This window comes from Pezoporus flaviventris, unplaced genomic scaffold (assembly GCF_033815535.1).
Source record: "Pezoporus flaviventris isolate CSIRO_AGI_PZ_B2104156 unplaced genomic scaffold, CSIRO_AGI_Pfla_v1 ptg000057l, whole genome shotgun sequence".
NCBI lineage: Eukaryota > Metazoa > Chordata > Aves > Psittaciformes > Psittacidae > Pezoporus > Pezoporus flaviventris.
The window spans coordinates 4,399,151-4,422,174 of NW_026892605.1; the positions used below are offsets into that span (position 1 = coordinate 4,399,151).

At 37.4% G+C, this 23,024-nt stretch overlaps 1 protein-coding gene across 1 annotated transcript in view; it reads left to right on the forward strand.

Moving 5' to 3' along the window:
* HCN1 (hyperpolarization activated cyclic nucleotide gated potassium channel 1) overlaps positions 1–22,293 on the forward strand; it is a 188,585-nt gene extending 166,292 nt beyond the window's left edge. The window contains exons 6-8 of the mRNA XM_061469430.1: positions 1,593–1,833; positions 17,651–17,815; positions 19,716–22,293. Of these exons, the coding sequence (XP_061325414.1) occupies positions 1,593–1,833; positions 17,651–17,815; positions 19,716–20,524 (1,215 nt within the window). The 3' untranslated portion in view covers positions 20,525–22,293. The remainder of the gene's footprint in view (positions 1–1,592; positions 1,834–17,650; positions 17,816–19,715) is intronic.
* The last annotated feature ends 731 nt before the right edge of the window (positions 22,294–23,024 follow it).

Consider the following 23,024-nt stretch of genomic DNA (forward strand, 5'->3'; position numbering starts at 1 on the left):
TTGAGAGTTGGGCCACTGCAAGGAAGTTCAACAAGGCCAAGTGCACATTCCTGCACTTTGGTCAGGGCAATCCCAAGTACAAATACAGGCTTGCCAGAGAATTGATTGAGAGCAGCCCTAAGGGGAACAACTTGAAGGTGTTGGTTGACATCCCTGGAAGTGTTCAAAGCCAGGCTGGATGGGGCTTTGAGCAATCTATGTCTAATGGAAGGTGTCCCTGCCTGTGGCAGGAGGTTGGAACCGGATAAGCTTTAAGATCCCTTTGAAACTTAACCATTATATGATTCTATGTCTGCAAGTGGGGTAATACATGGTGGGGGTGGAGAAGAAGAAAGGAATTCATCTGAACTGTGGACAAGTATATCTGAGGTTGCTGCTCAGAGATCTGGCTGCATGGGATGTATGAGATATCTGAGGCAGCGGATGCATGGGAGTTGAAAAAGCGACTTCCAGCAGGAATGCAGTGTGCCTCTGTCAAAGGAGGAACTATTAAGTGGGCTGTCTCCTTTACATCAATCACAAAGCCTTGGCTTAGTGTAAGAAATACTTGGGATACTCTATTGACAATGAAATTACATTTAATTTTGCAAAACAGTTGGGTGATTGCTTGTATTTGTCTTTTATTTGCTCTGTGTCCATTTATATACAGATGATCATATATAAGTTCTTGCTGTTGTGTTTGGCTTCCTAACTCAGTAGATACTATTTGCCTGAGCCTCTCTCCATGTGTAATACTGATTAGTCTCAGGTCTTCAATACATTGTTAAATCTCTGTGGCAATTGACCATGTTAATTTTCCTAAGACAAAGTAAGGTCTGCAAGAATGAGCTTGAAACTTTCAGAAACTGTTATTTTTTATTATTATTTAAACCAAGTATGATATTAATAGCTTTTTGGTACTAATATGTTCACATCTATGTGCTTATAGTTGGCTCTGTAAATATAAGTATTCTTGGTGGGAGGTGCCCTTAAGGCCTATAGCAGTCTTAGTAAAATAACAGGGCTTTCTTCATATGAGGGTCTGCTGTATATGCATGTTTTTGAAGGGCAGGAATGTATGCCTCTGTGTTTATAAAACAAGTTAAATTCTGGGAAGGAAATTTTCCTGTTGATTTCAGCTAGTACTGCAGCTAACTGTAATGTACATTTTATTACCATTGCAGTTGTGATCAGAAGGATGTTGCTGGTGTAATATTTGAAAACACAGGGTTTTCATAACTTCATCACTTAATACAGTTATTGCAACAGATAATTATGTTCTCAGGCACTGTAATTCCTATTTAATTTTTATCTTTCTGTCATGTTTTTCCCATTAAATTCAAAGGGGAAAAATAAATAATAAAAAAAAATTGCCTAAATACAACAACCTTTCACCTCAGAAATACAAATCAGACTGTTGTTTCAATCACTTCACTACCGACAGATGATAACATAATGAAAAGATAAAAAAATCAGGCACAAAACCACAGAAAAGTCCAGTATGAGCTAAAGAACTTCTTTGTGAAGAAAGCAGAACGTGTTTTTTTTCAATGCCCATCATATTCTGTATATTTGCTGACCATTTTTTTTTAATATGTTGCTTTCCCATTTAGGAGATTGTCAACTTCAACTGTCGGAAGCTGGTTGCTACAATGCCTCTTTTTGCTAATGCAGACCCAAATTTTGTGACTGCCATGCTAAGCAAACTGAGATTTGAGGTGTTCCAACCTGGAGATTATATTATCCGAGAAGGGGCTGTGGGTAAAAAGATGTATTTCATTCAGCACGGTGTTGCTGGTGTCATCACCAAATCCAACAAAGAGCTGAAGCTGACAGATGGCTCTTACTTTGGAGGTGAGTAGGAAAAAATGAATGCTAACAGGGGAGTGAATGTACTGGAATAAAACATGTTCAGATACTAGACGCATGGAGACATCAGTGTAAGTCTGCTGACTGCTGTCTGTTGCCTAAACAATTCCAACTGCAGCAAAGTGTGCACAAAATATTTCCAAGTAAGATGTTCAGTCTGCTTACTGTTGTGAGGCTAGCTGTTAGAGATGCAGAGTGACCTTCCTGAGTTTTGAACTAACTTTGCCTTAAGAGCTTTGTTAATACAGTATTTAAATAAACATAGGATAATTTGCATAATACTTTTATGGGTATTTCAAGATAAAATAAACAGGATTCATCTGCTTTGAAAAGGGAATACAATTTTTGAGTCATAAAGTACTTCTAAAAGGTAAAAGTCACCGTAAGATTACAAAAATAGGCAGTGGATAAAAGACCATTATTTATGTCAGATATTTTGGTATCCATGAATGTTTCAAGCTGATACTAGTGCTTTTTCACTGAATTTTAGCATGCAGCAATGTTCATACTTCCAGTATAGTATGAGAAGCTGGACTACCTATCTAACTAGACAGATCTGTAACAGATGTATGTTAACAAAAAACAGACATGAATTTTAATCCAAATTAAATTGATCCTGTAAAACTAATGAAAATTAGTTTGTTTAGATTATGGCATCTTTTTGCATAAAATAATTGAAAGGCATGAAAGTGTTGTTCCTTGTGACTGTAAATTGTCTTTGTGCAATAGGATAGGTGTCTGCATCTGTGAATAGAATGAGGATGGTTTCCAGAAGCTGGTTGAACATTTGTGTGTACTGCTGCTGCCCATGACAGTTCCAGTTAGTTAGTCATTGTATTAATTTTCTGTTGTATCCCATGAATCATCCCAGAACTACATCGAAAACCTGTCAGAAAATGATCAATTGAAAACCTAATCAGTGACATTTAGCTGGTATACAGAAGTGGGAAGCTTACAAAAATGAACTGGGTTCATGTCTGAATTGGGCTGTAGAGTTACTTAACTAACCCATTTTAGAATAATACGCTAAAGCAACCCCTCCTGATCTGGCCAGCAGGCCTTGTCATTCTGCAGTAGCCTCTGCAAGGTGATTTGTACCAGTATTTGCAGAAGCACTACGGTAAAGAAGTCTTGTGCTTATCCCACAGGCTTAAACTGTAGATGCTGAAGACAGGAGATTAAGGAGAAAGAAAAGGTAAAGTGCTGAGGATGAAGAAACAGAGCAACCTTGGTCTTGGTCTTGTCTATGCTTAGCAGTGCCCCGGTTTATGAAAATGATTTTGCAAGAGCCTGCAAGCTGAATCTGACCATAATACTCCTCTGAACCAGCATAGGATCAGAGGAGATTGCACATGAAAGTATTTTACATAACTGTCAGCCTGTTGTTGCAGTGCAAGTGACTGCTTAGCTCATCCTGTTCATCCGCTACCCTCCTAACAGGAATGCACACAAAAAATAAGCTATTTGTAACACCAAGACACCACAGGAACTTACTACACTGCATACCAAAGCAGTTTTGCTCATCCAGACTGCAGCTGGGATGAAACATGGGGTGCAAAAATGGGGTCAGATACGTCCAAAGCATGACAGCTGCTGGGGTAAAAAGGAAATAATAGCTGCTGCTGGATATAGCCTGGAGAGGTGAGTTAGGGCCAGGTAAAGAAGGGCAAGTACACAGTGACAGAGAACCTGAGAAAGTAAGTGCCCTAAGATGGAAGCGGTGTGATTCAGATATGTTTTAACAAAATATTACATAGCATTGTGTATTCCCAGAAGGGAATTCAGAATTCAGACCCTGGAGAAAAAAAAAACAACCTGTTTGACTGAAGCTGAGAAGAGAGGAAGCTAGCTGCACATCAGATAACTGTGAATTGAAAATGCTTGGTTTGTCAAAGCATAGAAAAAAGATTTCTAATATTCTCATCTCTCTAGAGAAGACAGTCCTCTTCTGAAATGTGTATCAGAGTCTGAGTAAAGCTTCCTGACACAAAGTGTTGTACAGTGGTAAAATAAACTGCAAGAGTAAGTTGGTGTTCAGATCCTAAATTTGAATAAATATACCCCTGTTTTGCCTAATGGAGACATACGGAATCTGAGACTGATGTACTGATTAAGAAGCTGCAACTTATAATTTCAACTGTATAGCTCCTGGGTCTGACACAATAAATCAGTATCAACACTTACACCCTTACAAGCAGACATAAGTTGGAGGAATGTGCCATACCTAAACAGACAGAAAGTTTCTGGTCCCAGCTCAGAGGAGCTAACTGTTGGATGTCAGGTATGTCCTAGAGCTGAGTCTCCCAGGGGCCCTGGCTGTGGGGAGGTTTGGGAGGAGTCCCTTGAGAGGCAGGCTTGCCTCCAGAGCTCCTGGAGGGTTTGACCAACATCCTTCCTTGAACATGGAAAACATTGATTAAATTTAGAATATGTAAATTGTTTCGGTATTGTCAACATTGTATTAGTAGAAAACTTATGATACCAAGAAGTTGTTGGAGAACTGGCAATTAGTGTGAAAGCTAAGATGTCAGAAGAACCAAATCAGTGCCAGCAGTATTTGGGAGAGGCTTGAATAGAGACTTTTGGGAAAATGAGAGTGTGGAAAAACAGAAGTTGCAGTAATAAAGGAAATATCTGGAGGGTGGAAGACTGAGATACTGTTAAACACTTAAATTCTCTTGCCTGATCTTTGTTCTTAATTAGAAAACAGGCTTCCCTATGGATCTGGGTGTTATAAATCTCACATGAAGCTAGAAAAGCCTTACAATTGCTTGGAAATTCTTCTCAAAAAGAACGTGTCTGGGTAACCATTAATGGAATGGATTAATCAGACTACACCTCTGCTTTACATTTTCTGTTGATTTTTGAGGGAGGTAAAGAGTAGTGACTCTAAAGAGCCATCCATAGACGTGGACTTAATTAATTGTCTGCTTCTTTCCTTGTATGTGCTCACTGGTTTCTCTTTTCTGGAGAGAAGATAGGAGGAAAGACTATGTGCAGAACGGTAGCCACAGAGATCTTGTGGATTGTTCATTGGTATTCCTATGGCAAGAGTCCCTTAACCTTCATGTGTATTCGTAAATCTAATCTTTTTGAACTTTGTGTGCAGCAGCATTACTTAGCCCTGCAGCATGTAGGATGCTTATTTTCATCCTATACATTTTTTTCAGAGTACTGATTTATCATCCTGTGTATCTACTCCAACTGCTAGTATGAATTTGAAAGTCATTTCTGGTGCTATGCTTTTCCCTAAGCTGTGTGCCCCCTACCCTCTCCCCCATTCCCTCTTCGATGGAATAAACAAAATGTTTAAGGAAGCACATGAGAAATACTGCCCAGTCTATGCTCCCTCAGATCTGCAGTCAGCATACTAAAAACCACTATCTGCAACTATTAGATGCTAAATATGTTCAGAGAGAAGTGTAAATATGTTCAGGCAAGATTGACTCTGTTCTTTCAAAACTTTCAGTAATGACCAGGTAAATATGTTCAGGCAAGACTGTGTTCTTTCAAAACTTTCAGTAATGACCACAGGGGAAATGTTTTGCAGAGAGTGCCATAAATTATGTTTTGAACAGACATGTATCGGTGGAAGGAATGTTTCAGAAAGATTCAGGACAATCCATTTTCTTTGCCTTTTATTGGCATTTAAAGAAAACAGTAACTTTTTATTGCTGTACCTTAAAATTCCTGCCTTCACATAGTGTGCTTGTTTGAGATTTTACAAAAAGGACAGGAATTGGGCCATGAAGAATACATGAATTTTCACTATATTGCACAGTTATATAGTAATTTCTGCATAAGTTAAATTATGTAAACCACAGCAGTGGAGAATTCCAGGATTTTAATACTCTATAGCTGCTTTAATTAGATTCTCCAGGACTGTGTATTGTTGTTTTCTGAGGAAATGCAGCAATACTCTTTTTTTGTAAATTTCTATGGATTTTTTTTTTAATGTCTTTCTTCACTTTTTCCCCTCTGTTTTATAAAATGCATCCCTATTCCTTCGGAGTGAGATTACTGCTACTTACAGCAAAGCAGTAAACGCATCTTTTCTCTTTACAAATAAAAGAGAAACTTCTCCCAGTGAGACAAACATTTTACCTATGAGGGGAAACAAGGTTGCTCTTAATGGAAATGATGACCTTCTCTCCTCCTAGCTGCTTCTGTAGGGAGAGTAAAACGTGAACGAAGAAGGTCAAGAGAGAGTGGATGATCAGCACTTTGTTAACACGTAGCACACAACAATAGGGAGTGAGATGGAGGTGAATAGAGAAGAGAGTGTGGGCAAAAGTCGGGTTGTGAGTGGTGCAAAGAAGTATGAGACAGAGGAACTGTGAGTGCAGGGACATGGACATGAGATGGATGGGAAAGAGAAGAAAATCTAAGGGCTTAGAGCATGTCGAAACCTTCAGAAGCTGGAAAAGAGTGGGAAGGTGCTTACACCTATCACTTCTGAACAGCAAGTAGGAAAGCCTGACTGCACATGTGTTTGCAGCTAAGCAAACTTGAGATGAACACACTTGAATTTCAGCCTTTCTGGGAGGGAGAATAAGAATCAGGAGGCAGGGGAAAATGTAAACAATTGTATTTTGAGGATGTTGTGCTGGCTAAATTATTTAAATTTTTGTCATCTTTTTCAGTGTTGTGAGGATCTGCAGTTTACAGCACTGGAAAGGTAGTCTTGGTTAAGTACGAGGTGATTGTATTAGAAATTACTCCACAGCTTCTTGTTATAGGAAGAACTACTGAGCAGACTGCGTATTAGTTCTTCACTAGACACATAAAATTGGCAAAATGCAAAGATTTTTAACTCTTCTACAGCTGAAGCACAAGAATGAACCTTTTGCGTATAAAGAAGTATGAGGCTTTACAGAGCATAAATAATAATGTATCTAATGAGCTGTAACACTAATCTAATTACATTATACCAATGTATATTGATATAAACTGGTGTAATACCACTGCTGTAAGGCAATTCTGGTTTTTGCTGTGCAAATGATACCAGAATTACTCCATATTAATATTAAGGATGTTAGTGATTAAAAATTTCTTATGATTAGTTACAACAAACATCCAGGAGTGCAATAAACCAAAGATCTGGCTCTGCAATTTCTTTTTCCCTTATGGAAGAGCCTTTTACTCCCTGACACCTTGTGACCCTCCACTCTGTGCGTATCTCTAACCCCAGCCCCAGTCTGCTGGTGTTTGCGCATACTCCACTACAAACTGCAAGCTTTTGCTTGGGAACAACAAAGATCAACTTTTTGCCATTTTATAACTTCCCTAAGAATGTTACCCCCACAAACATTAAAGTCAAAATTGTCCCAGAGCTACTGCCAGAGCACGTTTATGAGCAGGAGATGGTTTTGTGATGACCTGTTTCCCTCCAGCTGCCAGCCATGTGGAGTGAGATGAAGTACTCTGTGCGTACAGTCCTGATACAGCTAAGCATGTGCAGAACTGCCTTTGTGCTTGATTGGTGTGTCAGAGTGAGGCTGACATGCCTACAGAGAGAAAAAGAAAGGAATAAAACCAGCAGTACCCAAACTGTAAGGCTCAGCACAGCTTTTTAAAAAGAGCATTCTGGGAACACGTTCAGGACTCTGCTGTTAGTTACTTCATTAGCTTGCTTTCTGGTGGACAGAGGACTGGTTGTTCACTGTGGTCTCATCCTACTCTTGCTGTAGTCACTGGCAAAATTCCTCTCAACCTCAAAGGATACAAGATAAGACTTGTCTCCCTGCTATCTTTTCGTTTCTCCATCTGTTTTCCCACCTGTGTTTACACAAGCTTTCCTTCATTCAGCAACCTAGGCGTATGTTCCAGGAAATTTAACCCCTTGCTTTTGGTTTTAAATGATACTGTGTGAGAATTGAAGGAAATCCAAACTGAGTGAGTAGGAAGTGTAGGTATGTTTTTATGAATCGCGTCTGGGGGCCCTGTGAAAGTTTCATTGTATTTGCCGTGGGAGGGAGTTTCCTAGTTCCAGTAGGTAAGTGTGCAGTAATCTATGGTAACCAGTCTGTCGTGTGTCCATTGCAGCTACCCCTCCCCACTGACTTTTCTGCTTTTTTCCCTCTTTGAGAAACCCAGTGGTATCATGCCACTTGGAGTCATTCAATAAGCCAACTTGTAGACTGACTAAAACTAATATTGCTTTATTTTTTTTTTCTATGAGCTTTCAGGTATGTTGAACATGAAATAGCACATGTGATTTTTTTTAAAACTCTTTTTATGATAATATGTATGAGAGTTGCTGTATGTAGATATGAAAACATGATGGTCTACCTCATACATTATAATAAGAGACAAAAACATGTTACATTTTACTTAATCGAAGGTAGATATCACTAACTGTGTTGCATATCATCATTCATCTAGAAAATTTATACGTATATCAGATTCTCATCCCCCTCTTCCCAGAAGAGGTCCCAGAGAAATATTATGGCATCTTTTCTTTTTTTGGTTTATTTTTTATAACAAGTAGTTCATGGAATACTGTAGATTTTTAAATGTTTCATTTCATTTAAATTATTTAATACTGTTTTAATACTTATCTTTCCACACTTGAAATTCTGATAAATTGTGTTTTGCATTTGCTTCAGCTTGTAGAAGACCAATTAGATAGAATTACTTTGACCTACCTATTATTTATGGAACTTTTCCCCCTTTCGGTACAGCAACTGTCAGTATATTTTAGACCAGTGCAGTGGAAAATAATACCATGGGAAATGTTGAGTCACATTAGATTATATTTTGCCTCTTACTTTTTTCTGGGTACACTTTAGGTACCTTCTTTTGATAGATGACTTTTAAAGATTTTCAATATAATGCTTATTATAATACAAGAAAATTATGTTAAAGGGCCTGACTGCACACTGCCTTGCACCTAGACAGTATGATATGACATACTGGTTTACATTTTGCAAAAATACTGCATATGGCTCCTTCTTATTCAACATAAAGGTGAATTAAGTTTCTCAGTATTTATACTACAATACAAATAATTAATTATAAGTAGCCTCTCTAAGGTGTGTTTATTCACATCCTTAATGGCAAGTACACAATTAAATACTGTAAGGGAGCAGGATCTCCAAATCGTCATACCAGCTCTTTCATAGAATACTCTTCAAGTAAACAATACAGAACATTTTTCTAAAAGCGTTGTCTGCAAGATGCCCTAAAAATTAAATGTTTTTTTGGCATAGACTAGTCTGCCATTTTGAGGATAAATTTTGTTATGGTATGACATAGTTTCTTGTTCTGCATTGTGTTGTTATTTTGACACAATACATAAAAAATACTATGCACTCAGAAGACCTTGTTATTAAGACATAAACCTATTTTTAATCTAAGAGATTTTTTGAGAAGATAAAGACAATTTACTCTGTAATACTAAAAGGCAGAAAATGTGTTTGGATTTAGGAGTTTTATTAATTAGCAAATACAAATATAAATTTAAGTATTAAAAATAACAATGCTACTAATAATTTGTGCTATCTAAATAACATAGTCTTAAAACCAAATTATAATTCCACCTCTGCAAATTCATGAAGAATATTATAAATTTTTAATTTACACTTGATACAAAGAAGGGCTAGACACAAGCAAAATATCCCGTTGGCATAGACTCGATATCTGAGGTGGCCAACAGAGATAAACCAGAAGATGACTTGCAAGTACCTTCAATTTTACACAGTAGAATTTAAACTAAATATTTGAGTTTAGCTTAAATATTTAATCTAAATATTTAATTCAGAACTGACAGTCTCTCATCATTTGTTTAATAATTTAATGGGAAAAAAAATGAAGTGCAATATTTTTACAGTCCACTTAAATTCAAGTTGAATAGTTTAATTTGAAACTGTTATTGTTTGCCAAACTCAAGACGACAGGAGCATAACACTGAATACGTAAGGAAACAGGTGGCTTTTTTTCAGTAGGTAATAGGCATCCATCTGGACAAAGGTAGACATAGACTTATTACACAAAATCACTTTTGGCCTCTGACCCAGTCAGTGTGAAAGCTAAATCGCTACTTAGGCACCTTATCTTAGAATGTAAGCTTAAATCAGTAAGCATGTTATCACACTGTATTTTGTTGAGTTGCTATCAAGTAGAATGTTAAGCCTTATTCAAGGAAATGGGCTGATACAAACAAGAATTATTTCAAGAAACAGGCTTCTCCTAAGTAGGTGCCATAAAAGACAACTTTGAGGCAAAGTAAAAAAAAGGAGCACACTTTCAGTTCAGGCTTGTTGACAAACCCTAAGTAAATATGAACATTTTCTAAAATAAGTATTCCTCTATACATCCTCTGAAAGTTTGGGTCAATTAAAGTTAGGCAATTCTTTCCAGAAGAATAATTTTTACCCCAGGAAGTTGGTGCTATGTCCAATGAAATAAATGGCACTCTCTGCCAAATAAAAATCCTGATGGGGGAAAAAAAAAAAAAAGAACCTCTCTAATTAGGCCACTTACCGTACCTAACGTTTCTCATCTATATAAAATGGTTAAGCAAATGAAAGCTGGGAAGGGAGACCTTTAGAGAGTAATGGAAAGAAATAAAGAACCAATCATCTTTCATCTGCATTTTAGATCAGGAAAATGGTTATAAAATGCACATCATGGATGCCTGCCTCCAGCTGCTCCTAACCCACCTGTTTTGAAGGTTCCTTACTGTCTCAGAATGATTTTGGAGATGAACCTTCCTTATGTCCCAAGAATAACAATCTTGGGACTCGCAAAGTGACTGGTAAAATACTGTTTGTGGTGCTGATATTCCTTATAATCTACTTTTTTTTTCCTGTTTTCTGCCTCAGAAAGTCTAACCCCTCTATTTTTATTATTGGCTATTATACTTTACCAAGATGTCATCCTCAGACATAGAAGAAGATACTCTTTTCAGACCCCATTGCATTCTCTTCCTTCAGATATATGACATTTTATATATGTGATGTCTTCATGATGAAGAAGTATTCTCAGCCGGTAAGAGTGCTAGCAAGCAGGGACAGATATTTGCAAACAAGAATCATGTTCCTAAATTGCAGTGAGAGGACGTTTCCACAAGTCAGTCAGCATGTGTCTCTAGCTTACTGAATGAAATAATTTTTTTAATTTTTAATTGCTATATTAATAGAAGTGTAATTCACATCTTTCTACTCTTTTTCTGTATAAAAAAAATTGACAATTTCAGCCCTGCTGGTTATGGCACTTTTTCTGCTTCTTTCATTTGTTCTGTTAAATAAAGTAAAATAAATAACATCCTGAGAACTTATGTGTCAGGGTCTTCAGAGACAAAATACTCAAATTACTATGAGTAGACAATAAAAATGTGAAATAAACTAAACTATTGCAGGTTAGTTTATTTTTTTTTTAATATGATGACTACATAAGGGCATCATATGTTGCAAGTAGGGAAATTTAAATTAAGTTTAGGTAAATAGTTTAAAAAAAGTGACAGGAGACTGAAACTGAGGTATTAAGGAACTTGGTTTGGACCCTTAATTGTAATTGGCCATTTTCACTCTCTCTTCAAAACAGTAACTACACAGCATTGTATCCAGGCGTCCTCCATGAACCCTCTCTCCAGCTGATCAACACATATATGTGAAAGCAACTTTACAGCAATTGTTTGTGGCATTTTTTTAAAAGCTGAGGCCATGCAGGCAGTATTTGCTATTGCTCACTCTGACAAACTTGTCTTTTCTGCAATTCCATATTTAGTGTCAATAACATGGGAAAAGGTATAAGGCTTGTGTAGCTTTCTTCTGGACAGTCCAGATTACAAACCTGTTAAAAGGCAATAATTGTCTCTGTTTTCCTTCCTCCTTCTGTTCTTTCCTTTGCTGCAGGAATGCTTCTCTTGAGCAGTGACTATATTTTAAGGTTCCTTAAATATAGAACTGCTGAACTCAAACAATGTTACCTGAGCCTTTTCATTTCCATCCATTCCATAGATATGGATTTGGGAGATACCACTTCCTTCCTGCCTCCCTCCCCTCACCTCCCCACAGTCATGACTAATGTAAACATAAATACTGGTTATTGGTTTGCAAAACAACTGCAAAATAAAGTCTGCATAGATATTTGGTATAGCTTTTTCGTTGTTTTTTTTTTTTTTAGAAAGTAGATTACTGAAACACATTTAATTTGTGTTAGCTACATTCTGACTAATCATAAGACCTGGTGCTAGTCATTTTAGTTCCTGTAACAAAAAGCAGCATATCCCTGGGTTCTCTATTTTGTGCACTAGCAATAATATATTGAAAAATAAAACAAGAATACAGTTTAAAAAAATAGGAAAAAAAAAAAAAAAAGCGTTTGATGCTTTCCAGAGTTTAGTGAAGAAAAAGGAGACAGAAATGCGGAAGTATGTGTTAAAGTAATAACATTTTTATCGTATGAAACAGCTTCTCCATGTTTGCTCTATGAGAGAGTCAACATGAAGTGGGAAGTTGATCCATTTCCAAAAGAATGGGGTGAGCAGAAGCTTACTGATTTAATTTCTTCAGGTTTATGTAGTCCTTTCCTACGAATCTTATTGCCTGTTCTAAAGCTGAGAGCAGAGTGCCCCAAGCTGAATATCTCTTCCTGTGACTGGCACTCCAAGAAAGTGCCCATTAGCTTGTTCTTGTGCAGTGGACAACTTCAGCAGCATGAAGTAAGTAAAAAAGTGATTATCTCTGCACTATGCAAAGAGTTGCTGTTACAAAGAATTATGTTAGCAACTTGCTCTGAAGACTTATAAGATGGGTAGATGGAAAGAGGTTTTTGTACATCTAAGTTTTGTCTATAATTGTTTAGGAACTCATTATTCTCTATAAAATAAACACTGTGCTAATCCACTGTCCTGTTCTCATAAAGCATTACCAAATATGTTAGACCAGCTGATCCAAGCCTTTGAATTGCTTTGATTTTCCATCTTCTGCTGCTGAAAGTAGCCAAATGGTCTTAATAACTCTTTGGCTGTTTGCACAGCAATGTATATGCCTGCTACAAGATGAAACAAGTTTCCTGCTGAGGCACTGAGGCAATAGTCAGCTGTCCTCAGCTGGAAGGACACTTCATTAGATCCTGTGATGTTAAATCTGACAGATGATGGGAAACCTGATGCAGCATTGGAAGGGGACAGAGCACTTAATAAACTGCTGTTTATTTTCACTTGATTTTAGTACGCAGAGCACTGTATGGCTAGAATACTCTTTGTTTATTCATTACTACAAAAAATTAATTCCTGCACCTAGTAAAATGAACTTTTGCTTTCATTCTGGTCTTCGTGCCCTTGCAAACAAAGTTTTGCAAATGATAATAATTCACTGTATTAATTTTCTACATGCTACCATATACTATCCTAAGCTAAGAAATACATCATGGAGACAGAACCGGTTTGGTGTTCTTTAATGAACCACCTAACTACAGGTCTAATAACTGTTTCTTTTATCAACACAGTTTGTCTATTGGTGGACATTTTGTCTGCAAGGCGACTTTATACTGATGTTTGAGTAATTTCATCTGGAGTATAATTTATATCGAAAATGAACTGATGGTTAAAGGACAGCAGTACTGTCAGATAAACAGTACTTCTTCCCAGAGTGAAAAAAAGAGTTTTCCCTGGGTCAGTATAAAGTGGGAACATAAACTGGGAAATTATTGCTAGGGCAGCCAGTCCTGGGAAGACTAAAAAAACAATGCATCACAAATGGTGCTAGAAGTGAACCACTCCCACATCCCAAGCAGTTATTTTTTTGAAGAAAGAAATGTTTAGGAATCACATCACAACAGGAGAGGGGAAAATTATCACCTACAATGGCTTATCAATACAGTCAACGAGAATGATGAACCTGATCTCAGTTGAAACTAACACTGTGGCTATTATAAAAGTCCTTCTAATCCTTATTGTTTATAGGTTATCCTATAGGTTGTCATTCACCTTAATCTTTTTAATGTCATTCAGGTTTTCCTGAAATCAGTCTTTTTAGTACTGTCTTTCAGGTATGTAGAATTTCCTCTCTAGAGTGTTCTGTCACAATCTGTCTGTCCCCCAGTTTAGAATACACAGATACTGGGAAGCTTTTTTAGAAGTTTATGGTGTTCGAAAAACTGAACCTGATGCTATTCCTGAAATACTGCTATAGAATCACAGAATCATAGAATTATTTAGGTTGGAAAAGACCTTTAAAATCACTGAGTCCAAGAGTTAAGACAGCCAAGACCACCACTAAACCATGTCCCATGTATGTGTGCAACTGATATATTGGTGTTCAGGTTTGATTATTATAATCAATAACCTTCAGAACAGGATTAGCTTTAAACTTTCATCACTGTGCTTTTTAGTCAATGCCTTGGCCGCAGAAAATACATTATATTTGAGGCCTTTTCCATGTTCTTTTGAGAGCTGCATTGTTCTGTGGGAAAGATCTGGTGCTAGTAGAACACAAATAGTAATTTTCACAGATAAAGTAACTACATTTGTATTAAATATGAACTTTAAGAACAAATGAATGTTTTTAGCATCATCAAGTGCTTTTAAATAGCCATTTTTCATTAGTGCAACTATAGATACTTGTTTCAGAATGTTCTAGGGAACAGTTGTCCAAAGAAATTAAATAAGTAAATTGAAACTTGAATTGAGTTGAATTGCAGGTTCATTAAGCCTAAGACAATTACTAATTAGAATTGAAGAAATTCTTTTGTTTGGAAAGAAAGATAGAAGTATTTGACACTTTGAAAGTGCCAGCATGAAGTCAATGCACCATGCCAACCGCAGATGGGAATATTAGTGAGTAATATGCTGCTGCCACTTTCTTTTTATGCTAATAGAGAACCTTGTTTGTCCAAGCTGTTGGAAAATAATCTGTGCCCTTTGTGTTTCACTGCAGACTCCTGTGCTATTGTTTGCCTTTCATAGTCTGCTTAAATCAACTGAATGTCAAGGAGAGCATAATTGTTGAGGGCACCTAGTGTACTTGATGCCACTAGGACTCATTTTAAATATATGCAAATCTTTTCATTGCTTTCTTCTCTTCGTGAAATCTATTGTTTATTTACTCATAAAAAGAAAAAAATGATTTATTTAAAAGAACATGAGTGTTTGATAGGGACATGTTTTGACATTATGTCTTCATCCTCTGGTCCAAGTAAATGAGATTTCATATATTATGTCTTAGTATGCCGGAGAGTTTATAGCTAATAGATGAAATTAATATAAGTGTGGAACACATACAGTTAAGAAGCACATCAGTCTCGTGGCCAGAGTATGCTATAGATACGTATAACAAGGCTATATAGATGATGTATCAGTGACTATATGTAATACAAGGTAATATAAGGTAATACTAATACTATATGGAATGCAGTGTTTCTAATCAGTCAGGGAACATTGCTGGAAATGCATTACATGGGTATTCATCACATGGTATTTTTTTCTGCCAGAAGGCTGTAGTTCATCTTTTGAATGACTCTATCCAACTGAGGCTAAGAACATGAAGTCTTCCCTGCTTTGTGAGCAGGCAGGCTCCACTATGGCACTCCCTGGTCAGTTTCTAGGCTCTGTGAGATCTACCATATCTTTTCTGACCCTTCCTTTATTATAATATCCAAATAGAAGACTCTATTATGGTTATTACTTCCAAAAAAGTTCTTCAACTAGAAGCTGTGGGCTGACAGGGTTTGCAGAGTGCAATGTATAGTTTTCATTGATTCTTTTCTTTCCATTCCCCTTATTTGACAAGAATAGAAGATGAAAGAAGAGAAAAAAATATCTATATTTATTGCAGTAATATCCATGAATTCCATGGTCTCATTGTTCTCTGATGAAATCTAACATTATCTCTTACAGTTTCTTCCCATAATGTTTCTTCTTGTTGAAGTAATCTAAAATGCAGTGTTCTAGATTAATAATGATGAAAACAGTAATTTCTCCTTTTTTTTCTTTTTTTTTTTTTTCTTTCTTCTATAGTGGTTTGGATCCATAGTCAACATTTGTTTTGTTTTAGGCATGTGATATTTTTTAAACTCAAGTTTTTATTTGTTGAGTGTAGCAGAAGACACCTTCTTATGTGTGTAGTATTTGCAGCACTTTAAAGAAACCTGAAAATTAAGAGGTGATCATTAATCACACAGATTTTCCAGACAGTTATCTCTAAATTCAACCTTGTACTGTAAAACTTTATTCTGTGTGAGATCCAAAGAGTATCTTAGGAAATGGAGCAGGCATTGAATGCATTTAATTGCTCTCTTTGGGCAAAATGTCCTTCTTACTCTTGTAACCAAAATGCTGTGGGTTCAGTCAAAAGAAAAGGTGTCAATGTGAGCTAGGAAGGAAGAGGAAACGGCAGACTTACCTTTGACCTGACCGCTCCTTACAGGAAACTGTTACTATTTCATGCACATGAGGTTTTGTGAGGAACATTAAGTCAAGACTCTTACCATATGTGTTAGTCTCTAAATTCTTCCCAAAGCTGTTGGGGTTTAAGTACATTCCTTGCTAGTACTGTTCCCACATTAATATACTTTGATTTACCCACTATTATTTAAGCACCTTAGCCCCTAAGTGTGGAGGGTTAGGTAGCATATGGAAATTCATCAACAAGAAATATGAGAAGAAAAACCATCAAGGTTCTTTTGCATTCTAGATTAATAAAAAAATTATTTTGTTAAAGACATGCAAAAAAAAAAAAGAGAACTATGCAAGCTCTTTATAGATCTGAATATAATGCAGAATATTTGGGCTTCCATACTTGAGACTGACTGAGATTGAGAAAAATCACTTATGACAGACACACAAGCAGGGTAGGAGAGAGTTCCCTAGCTAGTATCTAAAAATGAGCAAATATGAACTTACTGCTCTTGATCAAAAGAACTGTGTAAGGAAACCATCTCTCACTCTGTCTGAGCCTGAGAAGTGCTAGTATTTCTAAGTGTTCTTATTCCCCAGCTTGAAAATGGGATCAGCACAAATACTTCTTTGTGCAATTGACTTATCAATTAATAGTTTAATATAAATAAATAAATACTCTTCTCCATATGTTTTTCTGTTACAAGCCTTGGACCTTGACTTTGGCCTTTATCTGGTAACATTCTTCTTGTGGGTTTGGGAAATTAGCAGTTGCAAATTTGGGGCTGTCTCTTGGGACTCTGCATATGGCTTTGGTATCCCCTGTTTAAGAATGAAAGTCTCCTAGACTAGTAAAATGGAGTAAGCAGAGGTTGAAAGGTTTATGGTTTTTAGCCCCCCAAAAAAGTCTAAAATCATAAGTTTGCTCTCACAAAATAGCTATGACATTAAACCTAAGGAAACAAAGCATTTTCATGCCTGCAGTATTTTTCCTTAGAATAGCTCTTATATTCAAATATCATTATATGATTTCTAAATTAGCTCAATAAATATGGTGAATTATGAAAGGAATTGGTCCTCTCTGTCAGCTGGATATTTAAAAAAAAATCAGTAGCATCACTTGGGTTAATTGAGTCAGCAAGATGTGTTTGACAGCCGATGGATCATTTCTCACAACTTTACGGGTTTTTATTTTTTTTTTAAAGGCTTGATAAAACAAGAGTCCAGACTGAGAAAACATATAAGCAGGGCTCTTAAATCACATCAGTTTTTTTAGGATAGCAAAAATACAATCAAATACCTTCAGAATTTTCCCTGCAACCTTGCATAAACAGCAATAGAAAAATTGCTGCTGAGTACTCACATATTACTTGTTAGCACTGACTCACTTTCTAGCTTTTAGGTTTCACATGGTTCACTAACCTCTTTGTTTTCTGTGTGGTTGAATTTTTCTCTTCCCAGAGATTTGCCTTTTGACCAAGGGCCGTCGAACTGCCAGTGTACGAGCAGACACATACTGTCGTCTATATTCCCTCTCAGTGGACAACTTCAACGAGGTTCTAGAAGAGTACCCCATGATGAGGAGGGCCTTTGAAACCGTGGCAATTGATAGACTTGACAGGATAGGTATTTTTTTCACCATATTAGGAAATCTTAAAACCTTTCTCTCTTTTCTTTTCCATGAGTTGCAGAATAAAATGCCCAGATTAAACCCTTTTCAAAAAGTTTTCTTTCTGTTACGCTGCAGTAAATGTTCTGTTGATCTATGAATAAGACATGTCCAGGCAATAAATACTGCAATCATACTCTCTAATAATAAACAAACTTTTGAGTTTTAGAAAGCTCTCATATTCCTTTGAGGATTATTTTGTATACTTTAATTATCATTAGTATTATTTATTAATCCTATATGTTTCTTTTCGCTGCCCTCAGCACTTAATAGGATTTATGCTGTTTTATGAGCAGTAGATGATATTTTCCTGCATAAATATTTTACAGATGACATCTATAATGCTGGGAAGAGCTGAAGCCTCTCAGCACTCACAAACCCCCCTGTCTGTTGAAGTGAATTAATCCTGTGTAGCAGGGCTCTCATTTTCCTCACAACATGGGCATTACTAGCCTTTATGGCTGCACATTGGCTTTGCTCAGATCTGCTTGCAATCAGAAAAGCAGGCCAATGATATCCAAGTGAAAGGCAGAAGAACATGGCAGATTATCAAAACAGGTTGTGCAGTGTGCTGTTGTTCATCTAGATATTCTGGACCTCTCCAGTAGAACATAACTAGATAAAATATGTGGTCTTTAGCTGGGAGAATTGCACTTTTATCATCATTATTGATACTGGTTTTAAAATGCAGCTATGCATAAAAAGTAATTTTTCCTCTTTGATGGTGTTTCCTCAGCTTCACAAGAAAGCTCCAGTGTAAGGATTTCCCCACATCACCCTTTCTCAATAGGGTTATGTTTGCAGTTTCTTTGAAGTGAGTACAGACAGATTTGCAGGGCAGTGTCATTGCGCTGTCCTCTATGCTGAAGCTGTGATTTGGAGGAAAGCATGTTTTCTTTACTATAGCAGGAGTAAAGAAATTAAATACAGGTGTACGGGTTTCTAATATTTAATAGACCTGGTTTAGTATTTTGCAGATTGTAAGCACTCAGTATTACCACTATTATCGAGACTTTTAAAACTTACAGTTTTTCTCCCTGGACAAAGACTCTGCAAATGCAGACCAGCTCAAAATGATATCTGCCTTAAATAATATTTGTACTAAAGTCCAGTCCATTACTGGAGTAGCAATCCCATCTGAAGTGCTGAGTTTTATCAAAATAAAAAAAGGGACAGTTGAGTGCATCTGATCACACAGAATAGTGTCTACGTCTTGCAGACACTGACAGCCGTCGGGCAGACATCAGGACACAGTGTACATCATCCTTTATTATGCAAGCGTCACATTGTCCGTGAGTTCGTATCAGTTCACAAACCTTTAAAAAATGATTTCTGGGAAGCTAGTGGTCACTGGTTACTAATGCCTAATAATTAGTTCCAGGGAATGTGCTAAATGGCAGGTGTATTTATAACTTATGTAACGATTTAGTGGAAATTAGGACAGTTTTGCAACAAGGGAGGACATTACACATGCAGAACCCAATGACTTTTTCCACCCTGTTCAGTAAATTACCGTGGTTACATTTTCAGAATAACTGTGGTAATCACAATGCACTGCAAATGGAGCGGCACAGAAACTTCAGGTGCCTTTGAGCACAATGGAATTACAAAGCCCTGCCACGCGCAGGCAGGGAGAGGGGCACTGGCTGTGTGTGAAGGTCAGCCATCAGGGGCTGTGCCAGCACCAGTCACTGTGGAGGTACCCCATGTGCCACAGCCTGCTGCAGTGGACTCAGCACTGTTCACTGAGGCTTTTGTGGTACACAAAACCTCGGTGATGGATGCTGAAATGCAAAGTCAGAGGGGGGATCTGCCCCTGCATGTCAGGCTTGCTAACTCTTCTGCCTCTCTGTGAAGGGAAGAAGAACTCGATCCTCCTGCAGAAGTTCCAGAAGGACCTCAACACTGGTGTTTTCAACAACCAGGAGAATGAGATCTTGAAGCAGATCGTGAAGCACGACAGGGAGATGGTGCAGACCATCGCCCCAGTGAGCTTGCAGCAGATGCCCGCCGTGAACTCCAGCGCGTCAGCCTCATCGTCGCGCCCCAGGACACAGTCTCCTCCCGTGTACACCACCAGCAGCCTCTCTCACGGAAACCTGCACTCTCCGTCCCCCAGCACGCAGACACCACAGCAGGCCGCCATCCTGTCGCCCTGCTCCTACACCACCGCCGTCTGCAGCCCACCCGTACAGAGCCCTCTGGCCGGCCGAACTTTCCAGTATGCCTCACCGACTGCCTCGCAGCTCTCCCTCATGCAGCAGCAGCCGCAGGCACCCCAGCAGCCCCCCGGGGCTGCGCAGAAGAACGAGGTCCACAAGAGCACGCAGGCTCTCCACAACACCAACCTGACCCGGGAGGTGCGGCCCCTGTCCGCCTCACAGCCCTCCCTGCCACACGAGATGTCCACCCTGATTGCCAGGCCTCACCCCACCGTGGGGGAGTCCCTTGCCTCCCTGCCACAGCCAGCCCCGGGCCCCAGCGTGCCCCCAGCCAGCCGAGCCAGCGTCCCGCAGCGCGTCTCGCTTTTCCGACAGATGTCCTCGGGAGCCATCCCCCCGAACCGGGGGACGGCGCCGCCACCCGCAGCCCTGCAAAGGGATTCTTCGACAGTCTTAAGCACAGAGCCCGAAGGAGACAAACCGCGGTTCGCGTCAAACTTATGATCCCCGGTAACTGTGAGCAACGGACTTGTGACAAACCGAGCACCATCCCCAGAACTGTTTTAGCCTGTTTCCTAATGTACCCCAGCAGCCTACTATGAGAAAAATACTTCAGACCGCTTTGCCCTACGTAACGAATGTAAAAATTATATATATATATAAAACATACATATATATATATAAAATAATTCAAAAACTTGTTTGAATTCATATCTTCTTTCTTGCAACCATTAAGGAAGTTTAAATTTAGCTGTAATGTTACTTATTTCTAACATACTGACTTTAAAGTCATTCTAATAAATTTCTGATTTTGAAGTTTGCTGTGTCAAGGGGAAATTATCAATATAATAGCAAACTTCAAACAGATATATTAGAAAAAAAGAGAGAAATATCAATCTAACACATAGCACTGACCGAGTGATATTCTGAAACCTTTGTTATTTCATTTATTGCATACACATTGTTAATTTCTTGTGAAGAATTCAGTTGTATGTAGCATTGCATTTCATATGTTGGCACTTTCCGTTGGAAATTAGATTGGAAAAGACATAAATTGCAAAACACCTGCAGTCAAAAGGCTGGCACTAGCACTCCTCTGGATAGGTTGTAACCTCATGACATGTCAACCCTTGTGTTTCAGAAAACTGCGTGGACTTATATCTTCACACTGCTAAAGACTTTTACAAAGACTATGAATATTGCCATTGTAAATAACTTTTTAGACCCAAACAAAAATAGCTGCTGTGTGGTGTACCATTGCAAGGTCTTTGTTTAGGAATTTAGGTTCAGCTTTCAATTAAAAATTTACAGTTTTAAAATCTGTTAAAGCTAAGTGCAACACAATTGTTAATTGTAATGCAATGGCTTAAAACCTACGATGTTATTTTACATGCAATGTTTTATGCAAAATTGTACGCTTGATCCTGAAAACTGCTTCTACTTCACCAGTACCATCACTTCTCTTCTCCTTGCCCTCAAATCCTCAATAGCATCTGAGAATATTCCATGCATGCTTCAGGAAAAAAAAAAAAAAAAAAAGGAAAAAGAAAAAAGACAATAAAAATAAGTTCCGTCAGTAGGAAAAGGCTTTATGGTATCTTAGAAAATAATAACAACTCATTAATTGTGTCTACCTTAAAATTCCTATAATGCTGACTTTGAACCTCTGGTTTAAGTCTAAAAGTGAGATTTTTCATTTAAAGGATTATTTGTAAACCACAGCTTGATTTAGGCTTTCAGGTGCTTTCTGTGTCTTCACTGTAGTTTTGTAGTTGACTGTGGTGTTAATTTACAAAAATAAATATAATATAGCATCAAGTCTGTCTGGAAATGCACGATTTGCTCTTTGTATATTGTAATTAAATGGTTAGTATATCCTAAGGCATGTAGTGTCAAACATAGCCCATAGGTACGAGGTTTATTATTTTTTATGTCTTCAAAACAGAAAGGAAATGGTTACAGAAAGCAGGTTTAAAGCATACTGTTTTGTGAACATTTTGTTTTGTTTGCTCAAACCTTTACATTATCTTATCCACAAAAAAAAAGTACTTTCGTGATCATTTGTGCCTGATTTGTCACAGTAAATATTGAAACTAAATGTGTCATAATTTAACTCATTGAAAAATCAGCATTATGGATCTGATACAAGCATATATTACGTTCCTTAAAACCCAGCTGACTCATGTTAAGGAAATGAATGCAAAGAAGTTCTTATTTTCCTATTAATGCTGAGTTAAATGATGCATGGAAAAATTAAATGACATCACAAACTATGTAATGCAGTGAATCCAGATGTACTTGAGAGCCAAGTAAATATTCTAAAGCTAACAGAGCTTGAGCCCATGCTGCCTGTTACGTCTTTTACTGAAGTGGTACATCAAATAAATATTTTAAAAAATCTTCCAATATTTCCCTGACTCCCACTCACCAGTAAAAAATTATGTAGTTAACCCATTAACATGCTGCTGCCATTAATTTAAGTGGCCCAGAGTAGTATATGGGGAAGTGATTGCTTAAAAGTGTTTGGAACATTATGGATACGCTGCAAGACCATTTATTTATCAGTACAGTGCCCCTTATATTATTTTAATACTAACAAATTCTGTCAATTAAGATCATATACTGATCTTTCAAACTGTTTAAGGTTTACATTAATAGGAGTAATGGGGTTAGTAGCAAAATATTTTTATATATATTTTTATTTTATTTTAAGCACTATAAATAAATATTAATTCACATGGTCTTTCAGTGAAACCATAAATAATTTTTAATGACTTTGTAATAGAGTGGAAAATACCTAGCATTTGTATGTTAATTAAAAAAATGGTACAGGGTATAAAATTATATACGTATATATATATGTATGTATGAATGTATATATGCTTAGATTAAGAAACAAATGACTCACATTCCTGTAATATAAAAGACCATTGCTAGTTTCAGAGCTAACTTATTTTCTCTGTACATAAGTAAGTCCATAAGTATGAAATCTCACATCTGTACA